Below are 27,208 nucleotides of genomic sequence, written 5' to 3'. Positions count from 1 at the left end.
AAAATGCTCATAGTGCATGTCCTGGTTTCCTTTCTCAACAATGTCCTTCCTTCACAGTTGCTAATGTGTGGTCTTGGCGATGTTGATGTGAATGACTGGAGACAACATGCAATCTACAAGAACGGATATTGCCCAAACCATCCTGTCATTCAGTGGTTTTGGAAGGTAACAATGATTCATTCTGATGCTGTGCTTTAACTCCAACATTTGACTGCTTTCTGTTTTTGCGAAGAGATCTCAGCCTGTTCTCAAATTGCCTTATCACTTGCAAAGTCCTTATTAAAAGCAGGAAGCCCATGGGTGTGAGATTCATTGATAATTCATTCATCAGCTTCCATAATGATATGTTTTATAGGCTGTTTTATTGATGGATGCTGAAAAACGTATCCGGCTTTTGCAATTTGTAACTGGGACGTCACGAGTGCCTATGAATGGATTTGCTGAACTTTATGGTGAGTTACTGTGAATGTGATTTTGATTATCTCTAATTATTTGCATGGGATGTCTTAAAAATTGCACTCTTGTAAATAATGCTGGCATATTCTTTCCATCCTAAATATGAAAATATTTCTTTATAGACCTCCATAATCCTTAAAGTCTCTCAGTGGTTAACAGGAAAAAGTACACAATAAAACTACACAATGAAAAGATTCACAAACCGATGAATAGAAATACACACTATAACTCAACTAAGATGGTAGCACAGCCCAAACTCTTCCAGAAGAAGTTCTGTTTTGAATTGCTTTGGAAAGCTATCAACATGGAAATCAGATGTCCATGAGAGGGGGCATTCCAAAGAACCAGGCCCACAACCAAACTCTGGGCAGCTTACAAACCCCCAAGCCTAGGAGCATAGCCAGGCCTTAAGGACTTTCTGGAGCTGCAAAAATGGACACTGTTATTATCTTGGGGTGGAGCATACGCTTCCAGAGGACAAGGTCTATGACGGAAGGAACATTTTCTTGATCCTTTATGACAGTATTTAATTGAAGGGACCTGGAGCAGACCCACTCTGCCCAAGACATACTGGGCTGGTAGAAGTCACTGGAGATAGGTGGTCCCTCAGATAACCAAGATCTATGCTGTGAAGGGCTTCATAGGTGGTGACCAGCACCAGAAGCTTACTGGCAACCAATGCAATTTGTGTAGCAGCAGTAACACATGAGTACACTGGGAAGTGCCCTTTACTGCTTGCTCCACTGCATATGTTTGGTAATATGTTTCCATTGAGGTAATATATTTGCCTTGCTGCTAAGGTTAGAAAAACCTTAATTGCAGAAATAAGGACTAGAACTCTGTGAAAGATATAAAGCAACATTACACTATCAGATGATTATTATTTCTAGTAAAACTAGTTTCTCCAATTAAGGATTTGCCAAGATTCCAGATAGTGAACTTTTCAGCTTTTCTACCTAAATCAAATCTTTTTTTTCAATGGAAATTGCTGAAGATTGGAATTTAGGCATTCGGCATACAAATAATTTTGATTTAAATGCACTGAATGTCTGAAGGAAGGGAGGGATGGGAAGATGGATGGATGGGTATATGGACGGATACATGGATACTCATTCATTCATTCATTCATTGGTTCTCAGCTCATAACACTAAACATGTCTTGATCATGGTATAAAGGGGGGGGGAGTCTTTTAGAAGTATCTGGGCCATGTGACATTTTCTTCTACTTTAAATCCTACTGACTGACTGGTTTGGGGTTTAATTCACTCTTGAGCCTATATGTGATCTTGTTCCAAGCACCCTGATCCTTTTGATCTAGTTAATTCTTGGTTTCTTCTTCATAGTTCACTTCATTAATAGGAAAAGTATTTTATTCACTTCTAGCAGACACATTTGAATGTAACATATATTTCCGACCGAAGCCACTCTTCTTTAGAGATCTCAGCTGAATTAGAAGAGTCTTCCCCAACCCATCTCCTCTAGGCCTACTGGAATTGCTGAAACTCCTAACTGGTTGAAAAGCAGAGTTGAAGTCAAAGAGGTAGACAATGTTACAAGCTGCAATTTTACAAGTCTGATGACCATCTGATCCATTTATGTCCTTCTCTTGAACCAGGTTCAAATGGTCCTCAGCTGTTTACAATAGAGCAATGGGGAAGCCCTGATAAGTTACCCAGAGCTCACACCTGGTGAGTAATAAAACATCAAGCATTACATTTACAGTAATTAAATTTGACATTTTTCTAGACATCTCCAAGGAATGCACTTTCCGTTGAATATGATGGAGTTCTTCTCTATGTAAACCTCCCACGTTAACTTTTATATATTAGATGTGTGTGTTTATATGGATGCAAAAAGCAGTAATTAAAATGTTCTTGCTGTTAAGACTGTTGTAAAATCTTGTAAAGGGAGACATTTTAGAGGAGACAGCAATAAAACTTCACTGTTTATCATTCCATAAAATCCTCATAAAATTCACTCCATAAAATTTATGGACAACAGTAAAAATTTAGGGGAGATAACAGTACCATGTTCTGACCACCAAATGATCAATTGTTAAAGAATACTCCCTCCTTACAAACATATGTTGGTTAATATAATCTAGGCAATCACCATTTTTAATATGTCAGAGTAGTTCAGAAAAGGAGAAATATTTGCTAATGTTAATTCTAAGACAGTCAACCAAAAGTCTTAAGAATAAAAATGTTTAGAGAAAAAAGCCAGATTTGATAAGAGCTTTAAAAATTTCCTGATGCACTTCTTTCAAAGTAGGCTCAAACAGGTAACCCCTTTTTCCCGTTCAGTATAAAAAAAATGGAATAATTGCGGGAAAATAATGGTGGGGGGAAAGATCTGAAAGAGCAGAGACCTGCTTGTTGTCTAGAAAATTGGAGGGAGGGGGAGGAGAAAACATGTGAATGAAAAAGGCGTCGACTGAGGTTTCTCATTGTCACAAACTGCATATGCCAAGAACTTGTTCAAATATATGTTGAAGAAATTGTATTCTTCAACGGATCCACCCAGTCTCATACAAGTCAAGAAACCTGTCACTTTCCCCCAAAGCATGTTCCCTTCAAGGAAACAAAGGATGTTTCAGAAGCAATTCTTAGGCACAGATTGTCCTACTCTTTGAAAGAACTTAATAAAACAAAAGGCTAAGCGTGGCAACCATCTGCTCAAGCATACCTAATTTGCACCTGAAAGGACATTGCACAAGGATAAAAGGGATGGTTCCTCCATAAAATTTGGAATACAACTGGCAGAAATCCTGTTCTTCTGACTTGCTGTTAGGGATAAAGGATATTGAAGTTCAAAAAGATCCAAAGAGGAACTCATTGCCTACCCATGGCGGAATGATTTGATAGCAAAGCAGTTTTTATTAAACTTGAATTGGAAAGGTGGTTACTTTTCATTTTTCCCCAAAAACTAGTGAGGAGGAGAATTTCCAGGGACCTTGTGTATAGGTCCCATAGTTCCATCAAAGTGTCATTGTTAGATACCTGGGTCATGTTAGTATTATTAAATAAATGAGGACTAATATTAATTATATTTAGGTTATACTTAAATGAAATGAAAATTTTGAATTTTTGCCTTTTAACTTTTTCCTAGGTTTATCTAGCACAGTGGTTCTTAACCTGGGCGATATCACCCCCCAGGGGGCGATTTCATTTTTCAGGGGGGCGATGGAACGAAAAGGGGCGATGCGGGGGCAAAGAAACAAAAAGGGGGCGATATGGGGGCGATGGAGCAAGAGGTTTTGGGGACACTTTTGAGGCTTTTTCGTACAATGAATCACTGTATATCTGTCGTACAAAAACATCAGATCGCTCGCTGTTAGCGGATTGAATTGTGTTTTCAAATGTTCCTCCAGCTAGCTTCAGTACAGAATGCCATACATATGTGAATACACATCGCTTATCTTCATGCACGTTGCACAGCAGCCTCTACCCATACAGTGGTGCGCCATTGGCCAGAATATGGGAGATATGGGGGAAAGACTGGACATAAATTATTTGCATTGATATGTTGTCCTGATGACAATTTTAAAGAAAACAAAAAAAGGGTTTGCATAAATTGAAGAATTATTTCCTAGGTTGTGATTGAGAGGTTATGTTGGGGGAGGGGGGTCGATGACAGCTTCCTCATTGGCTCAAGGGGGCGATTCGTTCAAAAAGGTTAAGAACCACTGATCTAGCATACCACTAACACGGGAAATGCAGTTCTTATATCTAGCAAAGCTTTATGTTAGGAAAGGAAGGGGGGGAAGGAGTCTCTGTGGATTTTACTTAATTAGTCATTGTTGACTATAAGGGACGTTGCCCAACTCCGTTTCAAGATCATTTGAGCCAGCGCTGTCCGAAGACATTTTGTGGTCAGGACATTGCAGAGTGCTGTTTCTTCCCCACCAAAGTGGTACTTATTTATCTACTTGCATTTGCATGCTTTCGAATTGCTACACGGGCAGGAACTAGCTGAAGGTGGGAGCTCGCTCCATCGCAGGATGCTGAGGTCTCGAACCCGGGTTCCAGCTGACAAGCCAACGTCTTAAATGCTGAGCCATCGTGCCAGTTTTAAAGCTTTATAGGAGCAGAAAGTATTTTTCTGATGAAAAGTCACATCTCAGTGTTGGGAGATAGAAATGGCACAGAGGGAGAGGGCTGGTGGAAAGAAATGGAGGATTCGGTGGAGAAAAAACTAAAGTCATCTTGGTTATGTGACTGATGTGGTATGTCATCCACAGAATTCCACCCAAGAAATCTATTAAGCTATGACAACCTTAACCCTCTTTCTTCCATTTCTGTTCTCTACAAGCCCACATAGGAACTCAGGTTTAGTCTGTCAATTGGCTAAACATAATGCTGCAAATTTTAGTTTTTCATGATTTCCAGGCCCTGGGGATACATTTATACACAGCTTCTCTGCAGAATTAGAACTGGTTCTACCTGAACGTCCAGCTAGGAATTTTGCTCATTGGCCATCCCTCAAAAGAGATTCCTTTCAAACCTTTTTTTTTTCTTTCACATTCTAAAAAAAAACAGATACTTAATTTGAAACAAACACAATCCTGCCTTTACTCCATTCCCCAACCCTCTTCCATTGCAGCTTTAATCGCCTTGACTTACCTCCGTATGAATCTTTTGAAGAATTGCGAGAGAAGCTTCTTATGGCTGTTGAAAATGCTCAAGGATTTGAAGGAGTGGATTAAATGGGCGCCTGCTCCTGCTTCTTCTTCTTGTTATTCTTCTTGTTATCTTATTAGTAAAACAAAGATTCTGTTCTCGGAGCAAGTTCTGCAAGCACTTTTTGATTTGCCAGGCAGAAGTTTTCAGGAGATGGAGCAGAACGATTGCACAATGGAGCAAGAAGCTTCTGCCCAGTGCCGATGTCTGAATCCAGCAATGGGAAATAACTTTCTTTCACTTGTGGATAGTATTTCTGAAATTTCCACAACAAATTACCCACTGGTTGATGTATACTCTAATGACATTTCAGCAGGACTTGTCTATTTATGTCGTGCCTCTGTAGGCAAAAGCCCTTAATAAATGTTTTACATACTTTTTAATGGCAATGAATGGAATTAATCATTTTACAGGTATAGTATTACAGTTCACGTTTACTTTGGAACAATGATTTTCAAGTTTTATTTCCTTGCAATTAAAAAAAACAATAATGTACTGGAAGAACGAACTCATTTTGTTTCCTCTTAATTTGTCTAGAAATGTATGTATGCCATAAGCATTCTGTTCTCCAAAAAATCTGCTTTTTATTGTTTTTTAGCATCATGCTCTTCTGGTCTTTCAGAATAAGTAATATTTTTTTTGTAAGATATTTTCTGCCATTGGAAATATCCTAAAGTACCAAATGCCTTTTTAAATGTGTGAATTGCGGTTACGCAAACTGCAACAAATTTGTGATGGGGTGGAGACAATATTTCTACAAATCGTCTGGATATTTACAGGAAAACCATGACATATTCCAGCATGCCAAATCTCTCCTTCAATAATGAAATTGCTTCCCTATTTCTTAATAGTATTTATATGTATTATAGCATTTTTGGTGATGGGTTTGGGCACTATTGTCATTGGGGGGAAAATGTTTGTTTGTTGTATAGTGACTGTTTTACCAATTCTCTCCTCTCGCTATGGAGGCATTTTGAATGAATCCTGATCTTGCTTGATCTCAAGGCTGTAAAAAGTACTTTTCTGTATGCATTTGTTAGGATCTAAATGAGAAGGATTGTCCCCTTTATTTTTGATTGCACCAATTCTAGAAGCACTTTATGTACCACATGGAGATCTTTTTTTTAAAAAATCATAAATATTAATGTGATAGTATGCCTTCTCCTTGCCCATGTCTTTTTGGTGCAATATCTTTCATTTGTGAAATCTGGCAATGGCTGATGAAGTATAGAAAAAAACTAGAGAGAGCTGAACTTAGAGACATTAGTTGTATTTTGTGGTGTTGGGCTCCACCCCCACCAAAATTTATTTAATAAATGCAGTTATCTAGCCACTTTTATAACGTATGACATGTTGCATGAATAAATGATAATGCTTGTCTTGTAAATGTTATGTAATAGTTTAAGAGGGAAAGAACAAACACATTTTCTCTGATCCTTGGGAAGATGACTTGGAGCAAAACACATTTGATGAATCACAGAGCTGATCAGTGTAGCTTTGCGTGATTTTGCCCTCAAATCTAAACTCAACCCATGGGTAACAATCCAACAAGGCTGCAGACTTAAATAGGCTACTAGGATGAATGCTAGATAGTTTGTAAACATCTTTATGGCATACAAGTTTTAGTTTTTCTAAATATGGCTTTTAAGGAAAAATGGATTAATGGACATGCTGCTATTCAGCTAAGCAGAGAACCAGCTTTTACATTGTTCTGTGCTTCCTTGCCCCCAGTGATACAACTGGTCATCACATAGGCTTCACAGTCATTCTTAGAAACTGCTGGGTAGATATATGATGGCTTGTCCATGGATTTGGGAGAGAGGGTACATTTTAAAAAAGCAAGGAGTATTAGATAGCATCTTCAGAGGCAAAACAAGTTGGAGGAAAATTATATTCTTGTGGCTGCCATTTTGTAAATGCCCAGCCCAGCACAGTGGAAACTACGTTGTGAGTACTTGCCTTCAACACTATCTGAAAATTAGAAATGTATTCACCCAAAATACATTGGTGGCGGTAATGCCCATTATTGAGTAATTGTAGATATTTCCACAAACAAGATTCTTAGTGATGTTTCCCTTTTTTCTTTCCCCCTTCCTTGATTTAACAGAATAACAGAGTTGGAAGGGGTCTTGGAAGTCTTCTATCCAATCCCTGCTCAAGCAGGAGACCTTATCCTATTTCAGACAAATGGCTGTCCAGTTTCTTCTTAAAAATCTCCAGTGTTGGAGCACCCAAAACTTCTGGAGGCAACTCGTTCCACTGGATAATTGTTCTCACTGTCGGGAAATTTCTCCCTTAGTTCTAGGTTGCACTTCTCCTTGATCAGTTTCCATCCATTGCTTCTTGTCCTGGCTTCAGGAGCTTTGGAGAATAGCTTGACTCCCTCTTCCTTGTGTCAGTCCCTCAAATAGTGAAACACTGCTATCATGTCACCCCTCCTAGTCTTTCTTTTCACTAGACCAGGGGTTTCAAACTGCCGGCCTACGGGCCGGACGCGTCACCAGGAAACCGCGCCCACCCCATTGCCGGCAATGGGGAAAAGGCTCCGATACGTCGCGCGACGTCACGTGACATTGCAAGTTTGACATGTCTGCATTAGACTGTCTCCAAAATGTTGGTACAACCCAGTTTAGATCAGAAAGACCTTCTGGCTCAAAGTCAACACAAGTATATTTACTGGATTTCTTCTAAGCTCTGTATACCTTTCAGACATTGCCATACCTACCATAGAAGCAAGACGAATCGAATTTACTGGATATATTCATGGTAGAGTATAGCATCTTTTTCTTTTCTGTTGTTTCAACTTACCTGTGCATTTTGAAATGATTTGGTTACAGTTTACAAGAGTAAACTATCATCAAATAATTTCAAAGTGCACAGGTAAGTTGAAACAACAGATACAATCATTCAATCCACTTTCATTTCTCAACTTATGGTTCTCCCACCTGGGCTGACAATATATTCTGGCATATTCAGAAGTAAGAGCCACTGAGTTCAGTCAGGCTTGATCCCATGTAACTGGGTTTCCAAGAAGGTGCATTCCAGATGTGTGAGATTACAACTCCAGAACGTTTGATGCAGCATTGTCAGCCAGATCAGAAAGGCTGAAATATAGGATCAATTAATTAAAAAAAAAACTAGTGGAAAAGGGAGATGATAAAAAAGGAATGCTTTAGGATGTCACAATAGTTTGTGAGGATAAAAACACTGTAGTTTGAGTATTGTTTAAGGATCAGATCAAACATTTTTAAAAAGCAGTAATTAAAAATATTGTAAGTAGTGTAAAAATGGCTATTCATACTATGCCGAGACTTAAAGGACCAATTTTATAACACAGAAAAAAAGGTCAGTAAATATTTAGCAAGATAATGCAAAGCTCACATGGGTATGTTCTTTGAAAACAAGATAACCTACCCAATTCACAGGGAAAAAAAGTTAAACAGCCAAATCTTGGGTCAAATCTTGTTTAAGTACTTCTTCCCACACCCCACACCCATCTGCCACAGTTTTAACAGCCCTGTTCCTTATATGTTGTGTCAAAGGCACCATATTGGATCAAAGAATCATGCTGAATAAAGTCTAAATCTCTTGCATTTATTGGCAGCTCCAAAGACAAAATGGAGGCCAAAGGGAATGGAAAGAAGGGCCAGCAGAAAACTACTTTGGTCATTTATTATGAGATAAAACAAATAAGGAGTTGCATAACCTGATAAGTCCAGAAACTCTGTAACAATTGTAACTTAATTGCAGAAGACGAAAATATGAAATTGGATTGAGATAAGTCACTGCAGAAATTGGATAAATAAATAAATAAATGCAATTACTCCCTATTCACGTACAAGTAGTCTTTGACTTGCAACCATTAATTTAGTGATGGTTCAGAGTTATGGCACAAAAAAATGACTGGTCCTCGCACTTATGACCATCACAGCATCTCCATAGTCATGTATTTATGATGGTTACAGGATCCTTGGATCACCATTTGCGACCTTCTCAGCAAAGTCAATAATGGAAGCCAGATTTACTTACCAATTGCCTGATTCACTTAACAACATGGCAAACATTGTAAAATTGGGCATGATTCACTTAACAACTGCCTTGCTTAGCAATGGAAATTCTGGTCCCAAACCTGGTCATAAATCGAGGAATACCTGTAAAGGTATTAACTACTTCAAATATAAATGTCAATGAAACAAATTCAAGTTAGTTTTTGTTTGGACCTCACCTACTTTTCATGGAATATGACCTTTCAGGACATCATCAAAAGTCCACTATGGACCTTGACACTAAAATGTCCATTTTTTTGCCTTGGGAATCTATGCATTACTTCTGGAAATACAGATAGATTAGTATTCCCCAAAGTACTAATCTACCTACAAATAAATTAATACTCCCGTGTTGGGTTTCCCATACTCCAGATTTTTCAGGTAGAACTTACTTAGAGCTATAACCTAAGGAATGGTGCTATAACTTAAGGAATGGTGGTCCCATCGGCAACATTTCAGTGTGTCACAACGGTGCTTTTTCAAAAGGCAGCTGGACTTTGTTTTTCCTTGAAGACGTTTCGCTTCTCATCCAATAAGCTTCCGAAGAAGCTTCTTGGATGAGAAGCAAAATGTCTTCAAGGAAAAACAAAATCCAGCTGCCTTTTGAAAAAGCACTTTTGGGACAACCATGACCTGGATGACAGAGAATCTTCATAGACATTTGAGTGTATCTCTCTGCATGTGTTTGTGTCAGAGAAAGGAGATACAAAGCTATATTTCAGCTCAGCTCCAAAATTAATGGGGAACATCTTGTTAGAGAATGGAGGAGCAGAATGGAAGTAAATGAGCGAAGGAAAAACTCATCTAAGTAGAAACCTTTACTTGCCTTTGGCTTAATGAGGCCTGAGATAGGACTTTATGTTTGCTTTGGTCTTGTTTTAGCAATAGGCAAGCTGGCTGAGGGTGATCATGGTTATAGTTCAACATTATCTCAGGTTGCCAAGTTGGAGAAAACTGAATCTTTGTTATTCAACTTCAGTGTCACAAACTTGAGTTCTAAAGACTATTTTTCTGAAATGTCTGAAGTCTTTATAGCATCTCTATTCTATGGCAGCAAAAATAGTCATATCCTGTATAATCTTCCATTAGTCCTGCTTTAATGCCTTTCAGACCATTTTGTGCCTTTACCTGAAAGAAAAAACCCCTTAAATTTCATTGATCCACAAAAAGGGAAGAGTAGAAGTGAATTATAACCCCAGATCAAAGTTCTAGGCATGGCACAGCTACTTGTCTTGCCAATTAGGCTTGCCAACTTCAGGCAAAATTTATTTTTTCCTCTGAATAAATATGTGCCCCTAGCATTTGTGTGTGTTTGTGTGCTCCTGCTAGGTACTGAACAAAGACAGACAAGGGCAACACTAGATTAACAATAATTGAATTGAATTCGTAACGGCTGATCAAATTTAGTTTCCAATAAAATAAAGGCCCCCATGATCACATATCTATATATGAGACCGACCATTCTCTGTTTTTAATTCCTCTCCCTCTTTCCATAGGAACTGCAAAAAGCAAAAACAATCCAACCTAGATAATAGGGTGGAGATGGTATGAAGGCAAATAAATTTAATAAATAAAATAAAAGGCACAGTGTAGCTGCTCTGGGATAAGATAGAAGACACGGGAACTTGATGAAGCTACCATAATAATTAGGCAGGGAAAGAATTCAGAAAAAGTAGATTTCACCCCCAAACAGACCCTCCAAATATCACTCTTGAAAGCTGACTGCCCTTAAGTAGTGAGGTAATATGCAGTCCTTTGCAGTTCTAGCTTCTCCTTTTGTTTTAAGCATCTTCCTTGAGTCTTACAAGTAAATTAAGCCAGGGGTCTCCAACCTTGGCAACTTTAAGACTTGTGGACTTCAAATCTGGGAGTTGAAGTCCACAAGTCTTAAAGTTGCCAAGGTTGAGGACCCCTGAATTAGACAACTCCATTTCTACTTCACAGATAATTACTTGGAAAAAATTTGACATCTCTAAGGAAATAACAACATTACATTTTAGAGCATTGCTGTGTTATTCTTTTCCTGATCCATTTTCAGTCATTTGCCTGGAAATTACAGATGTATATATGAACAAATTCTGGTACTTTCAGATGTTCAACACAGATGTTGCTATGAACAAATTCTGAACTTTGGCCAGGTCAAAGTACATTGATAAGTACAGAAGCAGCCCAGAGTTTTTGGTGAGCGGGGAAGTACAAACATTCAACTGAGTTACCTCTGAGCCAATCCAGAATATGTTTGTTTTACCATCTCTTCTAACATTGAGTCATACCTGCCAGATGTACATTTAGAGCAGGTGGGCTACCGTAGTTCATATCCTCCTTCCCAAATCATTTATTTGCATTTTTGGAAATAAATGTTTTAACAGATCTCAGTCCTGAAGGTGTTAATGATGGAATATAGAAGTGAGTTTCAATCTCTTCATTTCTCTCCCCTCCATATCTAGCCAGGTTGAATCACAGGCTTCACCAGACACAGAAAAGAAGCTAACATAGGATTTTTTTCCCTTCCCATAAAGTCATCTGCTACTGTATGAAAAGGAGCCATCTTCACAAATGATGAGAACTCTGTTGGTAGTTGGGTAACAGCATGGAATGACCGTGAACTACCAAAAGATAATATTAGAAAGACAACTCATGATGGAAATAGGCGTTGAGATTAATAGCTATGGGAAGCAAAACAGACTCCAGATTTGGAATAACAGGTTAAATCCCAGTGTACTGTTGTCTCAGTGGGTGCCAGTCATCTTCTGTATCAGCATTTATACCAGTCACTTGAAACTGTCAGCAATCCAGATCTCACTTATCAGGTACATGGTGGACATTTAAAGTTAGGAATCTGGAGACAACTAGGAATAAACCCCCCAAAACCAGGAACTATTTTTTTCGAGGGACTTGTCTTGAAGAGTCTTTTTACTTCTTTCCTCTTGATTTTTTTCCCTTCCTTTTTGTTGCCTTTGACCATTGACTGATCAACCAGTAGAGGATGTTGCTGTGCAAAATATCTGTGTGCCTCCTCATCTGTGCCCTTTCCTCTGCACCCAGTGTGCAACTGATCTGATAACTGGTTGTGTGTTTGTCCTTTCCACTCGAGTGTGGTGCCAGGACTGTCCATCTCCAAACTTGCTTTTTGTTGGCATTCTATCCACAAAGATAAGCAGACAACTTTGGAACTTTAACCTGTGAAAGAATTAGATTGGATTTCTTCATCTGTATACTTTTGATGGAAATATAAGCAGCCTAGTATTCAGCTCTGCTGTTTTAGTTTCCTACAAGTAACATTAAAACAAGCTAGACCAACAAACTTTAACAGAATTGGGGCAGTTGCTAAAATTAAAATGCTCAAATATTGCCCCACCCCCAAGATCGTTGTTATTCTGAAGTTCTAGGAAAAAAACTACATTTAAAAATTAAAGGGGAAAATGCACGGAGAGATTATGAAAAAAATCAGTTTTCCAGTATTTTGTATGTAGCATTGTTAAGGTTGGTATGCATGCAGATAATCTTCCAATACAGATATTAATAGCCTTGGAATTCCAGCTTCAATATAATCAGGAAATCTTCCAAACTACCACACCAAATTAAGTATATTTACAACTCAAAGGTATACAATACACTTAAGCAGATCCATTAGGTTACATGCACACAGTCTCATTGGCTAGTTTAGGGTTCAAGATATTGTACAAATCTAAAATATGGCATAATTTAGTAACCAACTGCAGTCTATGGTCTGAATTTCAGCTGACCAGCTCAAGTGTGTTGTCAGATACTTAGACTGTTGCTCCTGGAGGTTGTAGCCCAATACATCTAAAGGGTACCATATTGGAAATGCCATTATAGGTTGTTTGGTCCAACACTTTGTTCAGTTCAGGATATCTAGGGCTAATCTTCAAGTTTATGCTTGAAGATTTCAAGGGAAATAGGATTTTCTAGCCCTAGAAGTAATTTATCCCATTGTTGAGCTACATATTACTATAAAGCAACTTCTCACTTCCTTACTATGAGTTCCTATGAACTAGCTCTTCCTCTGGAGTGGCAAACAAATCTTTGATCTCTTCAATGGGACTATATTTTGAGGATATCTTTTCCAGTTAAAACATCTGGAGCTGTCATCATAATTGTTCATAAGGCTTCCCCCTTTCATAATCCTGATGTTCTCAACTGAACAACATTTTTTGTTATTTAAAACAGCCTCGATTTCCACACTTTTGTGACTTTAAAAAAAAACCACTTTAGAAATCATTACCTCTGGCTACAAATTTGTATGCTAGATCCACCTTGGCTGAATATTATGGAAGACTGATTTCTTCTTTGTGATTTCTTCCTAGTAGGATTTGTGCAGCAAAATGAGAGTATGCAATTATGCATACATTTCTTTCATTTTGTGCAAAGATTACACCAATCTGCTGTCCTGGATTCCTGCCCCAATTTAATAGCATTATTGACTGGGATAGCGTAGGAAAAGAATGAAATTGCACTAGAAACTTACAGGTACAGTTCTAAACATTGTACAATTGAGTGTTCAGTGGCACTTTTAAACATATGAGTTGGACCGTGGGCCTTTTATTTTCAAATTAGTTTTGTTTGTTCTATTCAATTCAAAATATTGTATTTATTTCTTTACAGAATGGTGTTAGTAGAACTTTTGCTAACTTTTTGAAGGCAAATTGTTACATTTCTGACATCTATTGGTTAAACCTGCTTTTCTACTTAAAAGAGAAATATAACCTTGCAATATCTAACTCCCAAATTTGAAATGATGCTAATAAAATGCCATGATTTATTATTGTGTCATGCAAGGCTGTGAAATCACAAGTACTCACAGCTTCCAGTATCTTCAGAACAGAATTCCAACATCAAATTGGGAAGCAGAGCAGAATGGGATGGGATGTGAAGAAGTACCGTAGAATCATAGAAACATAGGGCTGGAAGGGACCTTGGAGGTCTTCTAGACCAATCCCCTGCTCAAGGCAGGAGCCTTATACTATCCCAGTCAAATGGTTGCCCAGTCTATTTTTTAAAACCTCCGATCTTATTTATCCATTGGGCTGAATTTTTAGTCACTTTTTAAGTTCTTCAGCTACAGTGAGCTACGTTTTCAATGACAAATTTCCAATTTTGATCAAAATTTGACTGTGCTGCTTTTACAGAAAGCCTAAGAAAGCTTTGGCTCTTTTTTCTCTTGGCAGCTAGCCTTCTGAAATTCAAGTCATAGCCCGTAGCACGCCAGCTCACTGCTCCATTAAATGCACTCTTGTAAACATTAATTTGAATTTGAATCCAGGATTTTAGGGAAGAATTTTACCAACCCTACCTGCAGGGTTTAATTTCTAATTATAGGGTATCTTTTCAAAGCAACATATTTAATTGTCTGACCAATTTGTATGCATGAGTATCCAGGATCTGGATCTTTAGATATTAATATTAATGGAAATATTTTCTTTTAACTGAGCTTTTTTCCTCTTGGCAATCTTTGTATCCATGAATTTAAATCACTTTGGAAATTAATCTATACTGCCAGGGTTTTAGATGCCAAAGAGACAAGAAAGCAGCTAGCTCAATGTTTGCAAAAGCGGATATTTTGGGAATTTAACCTTCTTTTGGAGATAAAACTTTCCCTTAAATTTAGAGAATGCCCATGGAAGTTTCATTCTTTTTTGACTTTCTAGGACAATGTTGATTTGAAGACTTCAAGATTGCAGATAGAATCAGTAGGCAGTTCTTTCTACTGCTACAAGAATCTAATTACTAGGTCAATTTTAATTGGGTGCAGTAATTTTATCAGGTACAGCTAAGAATCTAAATCTCATCCCGTTATGAAAAGGTTTTAAAAACCCAAGACAATGCTTTAAAACAAAACAAAATCCCCAAGAATTGAAACAAATGTAAAAATAAGGCGAATCTGCAGTTAATTGAATTTAAGGTGGTAAGCAAATACTTGTTGCAATCTACTAGCCTTTCATGTGAGCAAAACAGTATTGTAATGGATAGAGAAAGGAGCACACTTTCTGAATTTATGATGCCATTGACTGCTAGTCCTAGATTTGTTTATGGCTATTAAGTGAGTGTGGAGGGACTGACTTATTTTAATTCTAAATGTAATTCAGTGAATTTCAGTTACAATTACTTGCTCTGTATTTGAACCTTCCCCATTCTTTCTGTTACCTTTAAATTTAAAACATGCTGGCAATTGTGAAATGATTCCAACAGTCAGACCCAATCATTTAGGTCAATCACTTATAGTATGTAGAGAATGAAAATATGAAAAGTCAGATTTCCATCACAATATATCTTTACTGATCTGAAAAAAGACCAATAATTCTTTTCCCCGAATAATGAAACTTTAATTGAAGGATTGACTTAAATTCACTGAGGATATTATAATGGAGGCAAATGAGGTTTTAAAGGGTTTTCTCCCCTGTATTTAATCTTAATGGCTGGAGCATCAACATAAAATCAGGATTCTCTTCCTTTTAGTAAAAGAAATTAGAAGGACTAAGTCATGTACAATATGGAGTCCTTGGTGTTCTCTGAGCTTGGTTATTTGCTGCAGACATCTCATTACCCAACTAGGTAACATCATCAGTGCTAGTGGGTGTGGGCTTTGCTCCTGGTTTATATGCAATAACTTGCCCCATCAGTATTGATGAAAGTGTGGTTTTTCCCCCCTCTTCCTTCCTTTTCCCATATGTGTGTGTGTGTGTGTATGTGTGTATATATGTATGTGTGTGTATATGTATGTGTGTATATATATATATACATACATACATACATATATATGTACATACACATACATACATACAGGGATCAAACCCCATGCTCACTAGCATTGATCATGTAAGAACTTCTAATGTTAAACTACAAATTGGGGGGTCCTTGATGCTTTCTGAGCATCAATGTTTTATTGCAGATGTTTCATTACCCAACTAGGCACTGATGAAGTTACCTAGTTGGGTAATGAAATGTCTGCAAGAAAACAACTAAGCTAAGAGAGCGCCAAGGACCCCATAGTTCAACCCTGGGCTACAAATACTCTCTTCTATTGTATTAACTGACAGGTCGAGGATATAATTCACTGCCGGATTGTAGAGGGCAAGTGATGGATGCAGCATGAGTGGGACTCGTCTCTCTTCCAGCTTTTGTAAAGCAAGAGTGACAAATGCTGGTTGAAAGTGACTGTTCCCAAGTTACTTGGAACCAATGCCTGAATCTTGAAAAAGAAATCTATCCCTATTCAGAAGAAAAATCCCACTTAATGGGTGGTTTGTTTTCATTTGCTTCAATAATATATATGTTGGGAGATAAGGTGAAAGAAAACAGTTTGGTTGTTCTCTCTTCGCAAGCCTGAAAAAAGTCATACTTTTGTTTTCACATGCTGTAGCGTCCATTATTTCAATTTATAATCCTAAACTGATCTTTTCCGTAGATTTACTTCATTTAATTCCTTCCTGGCACATAATATCCCAATCAAGTCAATGAAATCTTTCTATTTTTTTTAAAAAAAATAATCCTGTTCTTAGGAGTTAGATAAATCAAGAATGTAAGCAATATCTGATTTTGCTGCAGAATCTGCGTGAAACCTTCAGAATGTCACCTTGCTGTGTTAAAATTTTGGAACAATATCTCAGTCTGAACAAAGATCACGATAAATGGTTGCGGTCGTTCCAGATAAAATTCGCCATGTGGCCTAACTTTTTGGATTGTAAAACTGCTTCTGAAAGGAGAAAGCAACCTGAAATAGTTATTTTGCAAGTTGTTTGTAGTTCCAAAAGTCAGATGGCAATATGTGTACCCTGAATTCTTTGTCATACAGTGATGTATAAATACCTGTAAGTAAATTAATAGATTGGCAGATTTTACTTTCTATCCAAAATTGCTGACTATAGGTAGTCCTCAATTTACAACCATTCATTCAGTGACTGTTTGAAGTTACAATGGCACTGAAAAAAGTGACTTATGACTTATGACATTTACAACTTTTACAGCATCTCTGTGGTCACCTGATCAAAATTGAGCCGCTTGGCAACTGGCTCATATTTATGACGGTCGGGGTCATGTGATCACCTTTTGCCGCCTTCTGACAAGCAAAGTCAATGGGGAAGACATTCACTTAACAACCGTGTTACTAACTTAACACTTTACAACTGATTCACTTTACAACTGTGGCAAGACAGCTGGTAAAATGGGGCAAAACTCATTTATCAGCTGTCCTGTTTAGCAACAGAAATTGTGGACTCTGTTATGGTTGTATGTCCAGGACTACCTATAGTGGGAGAGTCCTTTTCTTCTAGCATCTCCACTTCCACCCCAACCAAATCTTCTTCTCTTTTCAAATCTTGAGGAAGCTTTTCAGATCATAGTAGGAAGCACACAAGTAGCCAACGAGGAAGGAGAACGAAAGAAGGTCTGCTGTATAAGCTGAAGTTCACCTACATGGTGTTGAAAGTCATCTTGTAGACAAGTCCATTCTCATCAATGGAATCTGTTTAAATACATGGCTATATTGGTACCAAAAAAAAAGTTCTTTCATTGAAGATCATCCACTTTTTTTTCCATTTCATTTTCTTAAGAGAAATGGTTGTCTTTTGATTTTTTTTTTATGGCAAAAGATCGATATGACAAAATGAAGTGGTGTACTACAATGATCCAACCTGTTAAAAAGTTTAATAAAGTGTTATAGAATTTGACACATTTTGTACTTTAAATAATGTGGTCTCTTTCTTTCTTTTTTATTTTTTTTTCTAACAAAACAAACTTTAATAATACAAAAAAGAAAGTTAAAAAAATAAAGATACAAACTAAGAAGGAAAATAAATCTACCTTATTTATTTATCAGTAGTCCCTGATTTACCAAGGAATTCACTGCTGTAATAAAAAAAAACAATACAAAATATTATCATAAGATATAAAAAAAATCTCTGGTCTGTTTCTTTTTAAGATTCTATTTGGACAACAAGTACTGTACTTCTTTTTCATGTGTATTATTCTCTGTTTTTAATTTTTTTAAAATAGTTGTAGCGCTGACTGGAAACGCTGGAAACATGTCTTTACAATGGGCATCTTCCACCAACATGCCTAAAGGCAGCTTTATCCTGAAAGCTCACACAGAGGAAAAATTAGCTTGTGTAATGTATCACATTTAATCCCCATACTGTATAATGTGCTCATTTTAATTACGTTATGTCATGTCTAGGGGCCAAATCGTAACATATGTTGGTATGTTCTGTGCTGGTATGAGAGGCAATTCCACTTGGTTAGTTTTGCCTTATTTCTCTACCCTCCGCCTCCCTCTTTTGGCACTCTGTCAACTGTTAGATTAGGTGGAGGACATGTCCCAGCCATGAAATCAGTTTTTAAACAAAAGGACAGAACTTTGAACCTTAGGGGAAAGTTAAAGAGTAACAACAAATGAAGAGGGATCGATGGCTGGCAAATATTAGTTGTGGGTGACCTGTGGACATTCCAATTTGAAAAAATATCACTTTCCCTCTGCAAAACGTTCCCCCTAATTCCCCTCCCCCCGTGCCCTCCCCCGTGAAAAACTATAGCTTTAAAGTAGTGAAAGTCTCCATGAGATTCTGCATAAATTTTACGATTATGGTAGTCCTCAACTCACATTCGTTTAGCAAACAACATTACAATGGCATTGAAAAAAAGTGATTCCTCACATTTATGACCATCACAGCATCCCTGTAATTGAAAATATGCTTGGCAACCAACCTGTATTTACTATAGTTGCAGCCTCCCAGAGTGATTCTTCCCAGCCAGCTTACGACAAGCAAAGTCAATGTAGAAAGCCAGATTCGTTTAATGACCACATGATTCATTTCACAACTCCAGGGAATTTGCTTAACAACCATGGCATAAATGATCATAAAATCAGGGACAACTCACTGAACAACTGCCTTGCTTAATAAAGGAAATTCTGGACCAATTGTGGTCATAAGTCGAAGTCTATCAGTACTGCATATTGCCTATTTCTTTAAATACTCAAGTTGGTTTTGTTGGAAAATATATAGGGAAAAATGGTTCAAGGGGAATCACTTGATAGAGATATACTTGAAGGGAGAATCAGCTGATGTGTTCTCAATGTTAGTATTCCTTCATCTAAAACTGATTCTCCGTTCAGGCATATCTCTTATCAAGTCATTCCTCTTGAACCATTTTTCCACATATGTTTTGTTTTCCAGCGAAGTTAGCTTGAGAATTTTATACAAATAGGCACTATGCAGTACAGGTAGGCCTCAACTTACGACACAATTGGAAAGCAAATATAGCACCTTTCTGCCACTCTTCAAAGCAGCCGCATCTTTTCCTTGAATTGCATGGCAGATGTATGCAATTGTACTTTCTGCATGCTCTGGAGCATCTTTTTGGCATTGAATCTGAAGTGATCCAAAGGTTGAAACGTTTGTACTTCTGTGACATGTTCATCGCAAAAACTGCTTGTTCCAAAAGTGCATAGGTCAGAGGGAGGAACAGCATATGAAAGAGCTGGTTCGATACAATAATCAGAAACATTGATCGACATAGTAGGAGCCAATGCTAGTGGTTTACGGACTCAAAATTAAATGTATATACCCCTCTCATTGTATCATTCATTGGCTAACACATGACACACCCACAACCACACTGACATGTATCCATTTCTAAAAACTCATGGAAACTTTGCACCTGAAATTGGGATTTAGCACAATTAAGCATACTAAAAGGCATAGGCCAAATAAATAAAAACTAAGTTTCACTGAAAAGTGTACAGTTCTCTACATTCTTAAATATATATATTGACAGTGACATGAAAAAAGAGTTGGGAGAGAAAAATTAAGCAATTTTTGTAGTTGGTTTATTAAGTATAAACTTACAAATTAAATTGAAATCATCCTTCTACATAAAATAGTTTTGAAATGATTTGATTTATTTCTGAAAGGTTTGCTAACTTCATTGATCTATTGGAATGAAAATATCAAACGAATCGAATTAGGACCAACCAAATGTTTGTATAACTCTTCTTCAGCATGAAAATTAGCAGAGAGGGAGAGAAGGATTGGGGATAGATAGAAAAGCAAGTATTAGATCATAGTACAGTTTCAGAAACCTGAAAAATGTAAATTTCAGTTGGTTGTTCCATGAATTTTGTGATAATATGGATAACTGGTTTCATGATATGGATGTTGAACAGAGCTAATGTTATCACACATGGGTAGTTTGTGGTTGTTATGCAAACTGTGCCCCAATTTTACAATTTTTTTGCCACAATTGTTAAGCGGATTATTGCAGTTACTAAGTGAATCACACAGTCGTTAAGTAAATCCCACTTGCCCCATTGACTTTGCTTGTTGGAAGCTGCCTGGGAAAATTGCAAATGGAAACCACCTAACCCAGAGTCACTGCAAACCATCATAAAAACATGCCAGTTGCCAAGAGCCCAAATATTGCTCATGTGAACAATGGGGATACTGCGATGGTCATACGTGCAAGGACTGGTCATAAGTCACTTGTTTCAATGCCATTGCAACTTCAAATGGTTGCTAAACAAATGTTTGTATGTTGAAGACTACCTATATCTGAGCACACAAAGGAGGACATGGAGAATTAGAAGGGAGGCTAAATGGGGGTGGGTGGGGGTGGAGAGAACAGGCTCTTTCTTGGCATCTGTGACAAAAATTACAGCAAAAAATGCAAAAAGCAAAATTCTTAGGCCAACATATGCAGATAGTCCTTGACTTACAACAGTTCATTTGGTGACCGTTCAAAGTTACAACAGTGCCTAAAAAAGTGACTTATGACAGTTTTTCACACGATCGTTGCAGCAGCCCCATCCTCACGCGATCAAAATTCAGTTGCTTGGCAACTGACTCATATTTATTGATAAGATAGAAAAATGTGGGTTAGACAGCATCACCACCAGATGGATTCGTAGCTGGCTGACCAACCGCACTCACTGTGTACTCCTCAATGGAACTGCATCTATATGGAGGGAAGTGTGTAGTGGGGTGCCCCAGGGCTCTGTTCTGGGCCCAGTGCTCTTCAACATCTTCATCAACAATTTGGACGAGGGGATAGATGGGGAACTCATCAAATTTGCAGATGACACCAAGCTGGCAGGAATAGCCAACACTCCAGAAGACAGGCTTAAGATACAGGAGGATCTGGACAGACTTGAACATTGGGCGCTATCTAACAAAATGAAATTCAATAGTGAAAAAAGTAAGGTTCTACATTTAGGCAAGAAAAACCAAATGCACAGGTATAGTATCGGTGGTACCTGGTTCAATAGTAGCAACTGTGAGAGGGATCTTGGAGTCCTAGTGGACAATCACTTAAATATGAGCCAGCAGTGTGCTGCAGCTGCCAAAAAGGCCAACACAGTGCTAGGCTGCATTAACAGAGGGATAGAATCAAGATCACGTGACGTGTTAATACCACTTTATAATGTCTTGGTAAGGACACACTTGAATACTGCATCCAGTTTTGGTCACCACGATGTAAAAAAAATGTTGAGACTTTAGAAAGAGTACAGAGAAGAGCAACAAAGATGATCAGGGGACTGGAGGCTAAAGCATATATAAGGAACGGCTGCTGGAATTGGGTATGTCGAGTTTAAAGAAGAGAAGGATGAGGGGGTACATGATAGCAGTGTTCCAATATCTCAGGGGCTGCCACAAAGAAGAGGGAGTCAAGCTATTCTCCAAAGTGCCTGCAGGCAGGACAAGAAGCAACAGATGGAAACTAACCAAGGAGAGAAGCAACCTAGAACTAAGGAGAAATTTCCTGACAGAACAATTAACCAGTGGAATAACCTGCCTCCAGAAGTTGTGAATGCTCCATCACTGGAAGTTTTAAAGAAGAGACTGGACAGCCATTTGTCTGAAATGGGATAGAGTTTCCTGCCTAATTGTTAATTGTTCTAACTGTCAGGAAGTTTCTCCTTCGTTCTAGGTTGCTTCTCTCTTTGGTTAGTTTCCATCCATTGCCCCATCTTCAGGTGCTTTGGAGAATAGCTTGACTCCCTCTTCTTTGTGGCAGCCCCTGAGATATTGGAACACTGCTATCATGTCCCCCCTTGTCCTTCTCTTCATTAAAAATAGACATACCCAATTCCAGCAACCGTTCCTTATATGCTTTAGCCTCCAGTCCCCTAATCATCTTTGTTGCTCTTCTCAGTACTCTTTCTAGAGTCTTGATAGCTTTTTTACATCGTGGTGACCAAAACTGGATGGAGTATTCCAAGTGTGGCCTTACCAATGTGTTGTTGCAACTTTGAACAGTCAGTAAATGAAAAATTGAGGACTACCTGTATCTTGCAGATAGTTGGATTAGGTGACCCTTATGGTTCCTTCCAACTTCATAATTGTATGATTCTCTGATTATAAATTTGTATTGCCCCTAACTTCTGAAATAGTCCTTTGATCTTGCATTGGGGAGATAAGATTATATCTTCCTTATGCAGGCCCCTTTGAATAAAATGATATCTTGAAGGTAAATGTCCTGTTTTCATTACCTTAAGGGTTTATATCTTTTATATCTTTTAATTGCAATAAATATGTGTTTTCTTTGGGTGGATGTTTCCCATTTTGTAAGACCTGAGTTTGTTATTAATATATTAATGAGGTCAACAAGGCAGGGAATAAAAAAAACACAAGAAGGGCCCTGTGTGCTGAAAAACTCAATAGATCATGAATAATATATGGACAAATGTCATTTGGGACTTTTGTTTTGCAAATAAGATTCATGCTTGCAATGCTTGCTCAAGCAAACCTCTGGAAAAGAAAAACTTTAATATCTCTCAATGGATTTAAAACATTGAAGCCTTCTGTTACAATTCTTCTGAGAAGCGATGTACAGATGGAAAATGTTAATGGATTTTCCCCCCACTATCAATCCTTGTTGATTATGAGTCATAGACACTGGACTTTTCATGCATGCTACAATTAATTAACTAAACAGCGTAAATTTGAGAATGTTTCCATAGCTGAGGAAGCATCAAATCTGAAAGTAGTGATGGAGAATAATTGAATGGAATAATAGACTTGGCAGATTTCCAATTCACATTGGCTTCTTGGAACTTCAGAATGGAGTGCCAACATCAGATGGGGAAGCACAGCAGAGTGAGGTACGCAGTGAAGAAGTATAGAATTATAGGGTTGGAAGGGAGCATGAAGGTCTTCTAGTCCAACCCTTTGCCCCAGGCAGGAGTAGACAACTGGAGCACAAGGCCATTGTAAGCCACTAAGACAATTTAAAATCCCAACACCACATTTCCACATTTGTAAGGCCTGGGAATCCCAGAAGGAGACAACTCAATACAATCCAGTTCACTGCATGATGGATGTGTACAGAAAAGACTGATTAATTATTCTCACTGTTAGGATGTTTCTCGTTAATTCCAGGTTGCTTCTCTCTTTGATTAGTTTCCAACCATTGTTTCTTGTCCTGCCCTCTGGTGCCTTGGAGAATAACATGACCCCCTCTTCTTTGTGACAGCCCCTCAAATACTGGAACACTGCTATCATGTCACTCCTATTTCTCCTTTTCTTTAGACTAGCCAAACCCAAGTCCTGCAGCCGTTTAGTCTCCAGGCCTTTGATCATCTTAGTTGCTCTTCTCTGAACGTTTCCCAAATGGCTTCATGCCAGCTCAAATCTTTTTGTTTGCTTGACTGAGCCTAATGCTCCATTTCATACAATATGCTCCCCTCCCCATGGCAATGTCCACACATAGGGCACAGGGACCTTTTAAATATTTAGGGACTTCTGATTTTATGATCAAAGAAGTTGAATGTGTTGCTGGCTTAATAATTCTATGCTCTCAGCCTGTCTGGTCTGAGCTACTAGGCATCTTCAGGACCAAATATCTCTTCGTTCTCTAAAGGTCTTCCAGTTCTCAAGAAATGAACAAATCATAAAAAGTATGGGAATTCTACATGGGAACAAGATCTTGGAAACTAGAGATGAAGGTAGAACAATTATTGCCACATTCCTTCATTTACGTACTCTTTTCTGAATATAAAAAATATATGCCAATGACAACATCAACACAAACAATGGACATCAAACCAGCAGCATCACAATTGCACGATGCAAGCCCCACCTTTTTCTATCTTGTATGTGTGTCCCAGAGGACAGAGTTTATAGCACAACATTATACTTTTTTTTTTGTCACAATTGCAAAAGCAGTAAGATCCTATGGATGCTTTCAGCTTAAGCAAACTTTGTCAGTCTATCTTCCTATAATTCTAAAGCTTCTCATATACCAATTGTTACCCACCAATGCAGATGTGCTATTGAAATAATTCACTATTTCTACCCTGTCTCCTACCAACCTCATTGCTTTGTCCTAAGATTCCCTGGACCTATTTTTAGATTGCAAAGCTTAACCTGTCAAACCTGCTCTTTGTAAAGAGCTCTGTACACAGATGGTCTGTGTAAATAAGTCACTATTATTCATTATCTACATGATTTTTCTCTGCTGGGTAACTGGAGAAAAAGTGCAGATTACTTCTGAGGAAAAAAAAAGTTTCCTGGAAGAGAAACAGTGAAAAGGAGTTGAACCCTTAGAAGCATTTGAAACATCATATTATCAAGTTCCAGGGGCTTCATCTCATAGAGGCCTGGGTGAATTGAACCTCCTTTAATTTTCCATTGTTGGAAGATATGAAAGCAGCCTCCATTCCTTGCCTTAGCAAGGAGGGTAGTGAAGTGGAAGGAAGGAAGGAAGGAAGGATGGGAGGGAGGGAGGAAGGATGGGAGGGAGGGAGGGAGGAAGGAAGGAAGGAAGGAAGGAAGGAAGGAAGGAAGGAAGGAAGGAAGGAAGGAAGGAAGGAAGGAAGGAAGGATTTTATTAGGGCTGTAAAAAATCTGGTGGGGACAGCCAGTGAAAGCACATCATGATTTATCATATATCATGAAATCACTGCTGAGATTATAATTTCATATAATTTCAGAATCCATGTTACACATTTGATAGTATGTCTGCCTTTACCTTGTATAGACCTTACCTTAAAATATATCATGGAATTGTGGATATCTGGTGGACAGATTCATAAAAATTATTCATGACAAAATGAATAGCTCTGATAGTTTCTGATAGATGATGCTTACTTCTCAATCAATATGGCTTCTTTTGACCTTCCCCAGCATAATGGACCATGACTTCAGAGTGCAAGAATACAAGCAATTATAGCTGATGGGAGAAAGCACAATGCCATCATACAAACCGGGTCATCATTGCACAAATGATACAAATTACAGAATGTGTATCATTTGTGCTTATATCATGATGCACCCGACGTCTCTGCACCATGACTGACATTCATACAGGCAATGGGTTTCTCTCTCTCTTTTTTTTTTTTTTGCATTCTTATTTGTCTTAGTGCAAAAGAAATCAAAGGTGCTGTCCCTTTGGCTCCCCCCTCCCTCGCTTTCTCCACTGAGCTCAAACAAGAAAACAAAGGTTCATCCCATAAGGAATTAATGATGGAGACCGCAGCTGTTCCTGGGAAAGCAATTCATCCCAAGCAGTTGGCTAACACAAGTGATAGGAGAATTTCAATGGCTCTGAGAAGCGGTTCACCAGTTTTGGTAGAGATTGTTACCTTCTGAATTTGTGGCAAAGGGAAATCCAACACCACAATTTAAGAAAATGATATTTATCAAGATAGTAATAGTATGCGATCCTTAGCTGTGCTGTTTCTTGGACTCTTTGGTTGTGGGCGAGGGTCTGGCAGCACAAGAACGTGAAATTCAGACTGAGCTACATTAGATGGGATACATCTTCTTGCAAGTTGAAGGCTGAGGTTCAAAGCTGGAGGAGCCAAAGCTTCAAAGTTGGAGAAGAGTTCCAATGAAAGAGACTATTTGTGTCAACCTTCAAACGTTTCTGGCCACAGTCATCTTTACTTCGTTTTCAGTTGCCACAGCAATGGGAGAGGGTAGATGCATTCTTCTAGTTTAGTCATAACAATAACTTTCTTGTGGGAACCAAGGTCAAGCTGCCTAAGTGTTTGGCAGGCTGAAGTTACTGTTGGACAGCCCGCCAAAGTAGTTAATTGGGGATTGTGATTTATGACACTTTACAGGGGTGGGGAGTTCAATTTTTACTTTGTAATCTTTGGAGGGGGGACTTTCAGTCTTGGTTTCACCTTTGTTCGTGCTGATATTATGTAGCCATTAAAATTGTTCTTTGAGGAAAGCAAATGCCTCAGAGTTCTTATTTCTACTGGTCTCATCTATCAGAACCATGACATTTTGTAGCGCAGGGTTAAACTATAAAGTCCTTGGTGCTTTCTGAGCTTGGCAGTTTCCTTGCAAATGTTTAATTACCCAACTAGGTAACATCATCAGTGCTAGTGAGTGTGGGGTTTCCTCCTGGTTTATATACAGTAGCTTGCCCTGCCAGTTTTGGTGAGGATGTAGTATTCTCCTTAGTGGTTCCTTGATTACCAGATTATTTTCTGCTTGATTATTTGTTTGGTGTTAATCCCTGCTTATAGGTTGTTGGATAGAAAGGGTTTCTGACCTTTTTGTTCTCTGCAAAAATCTGGATGATGGCAACAAAGAGTTGTGGAAAACATTAGCACTTTGTCTCTATCTAGTGAGCATCTGGCATTTTGCACCTTTGATCTGGTACTGTAGGCTAAGCCGTTCTCGCCATGTTGCTACAGAAACTGAATTTTTCACAAAGATGAAAATTTTTTCCTCATCTATGCACACTCTTCACCTTTCAGGGTTTTGAAAATTTTCAGCAGCTTCAGAAATGAGGAGAGAAGGGAAATCCTTTTACATGAGGGAGAGCCCAGAAAAGAAAGGAGTGCAGTAATGTTTCTTTAATGGCTAGGTTCATTTGTTATAATAAGCAGTTGTATATCACAAGTGGCTGGCTTTGATATGGTATAAGCCATGATTTACAAATCCCAAATGGCTTGTTTCACACAATCTACCATGTCTCAGCCAAACAATTCACATTATGGCCTGGATTCAATGGCATCCTGGAGGGAAGGCTGTCCAACGTTCGCACTGGGGTTGTGAT

General features: G+C 38.3%; 1 protein-coding gene across 2 annotated transcripts in view; it reads left to right on the top strand.

The window, feature by feature from the left end:
• NEDD4L (NEDD4 like E3 ubiquitin protein ligase) overlaps nt 1-6,510 on the top strand; it is an 83,775-nt gene extending 77,265 nt beyond the window's left edge. For both annotated transcript variants that reach the window (XM_015813787.1, XM_015813780.1), the window contains 4 exons: nt 58-165; nt 356-452; nt 2,072-2,144; nt 5,059-6,510. In XM_015813787.1, the coding sequence (XP_015669273.1) occupies nt 58-165; nt 356-452; nt 2,072-2,144; nt 5,059-5,161 (381 nt within the window). In that variant the 3' untranslated portion in view covers nt 5,162-6,510. The remainder of the gene's footprint in view (nt 1-57; nt 166-355; nt 453-2,071; nt 2,145-5,058) is intronic.
• The last annotated feature ends 20,698 nt before the right edge of the window (nt 6,511-27,208 follow it).

The sequence above is a fragment of the Protobothrops mucrosquamatus genome, unplaced genomic scaffold (genome assembly GCF_001527695.2).
Source record: "Protobothrops mucrosquamatus isolate PMUCROS unplaced genomic scaffold, P.Mucros_1.0 scaffold_74, whole genome shotgun sequence".
In the NCBI taxonomy this organism is placed as follows: Eukaryota; Metazoa; Chordata; class Lepidosauria; order Squamata; family Viperidae; genus Protobothrops; species Protobothrops mucrosquamatus.
This window is presented reverse-complemented; position numbering and strand designations above follow the sequence as displayed.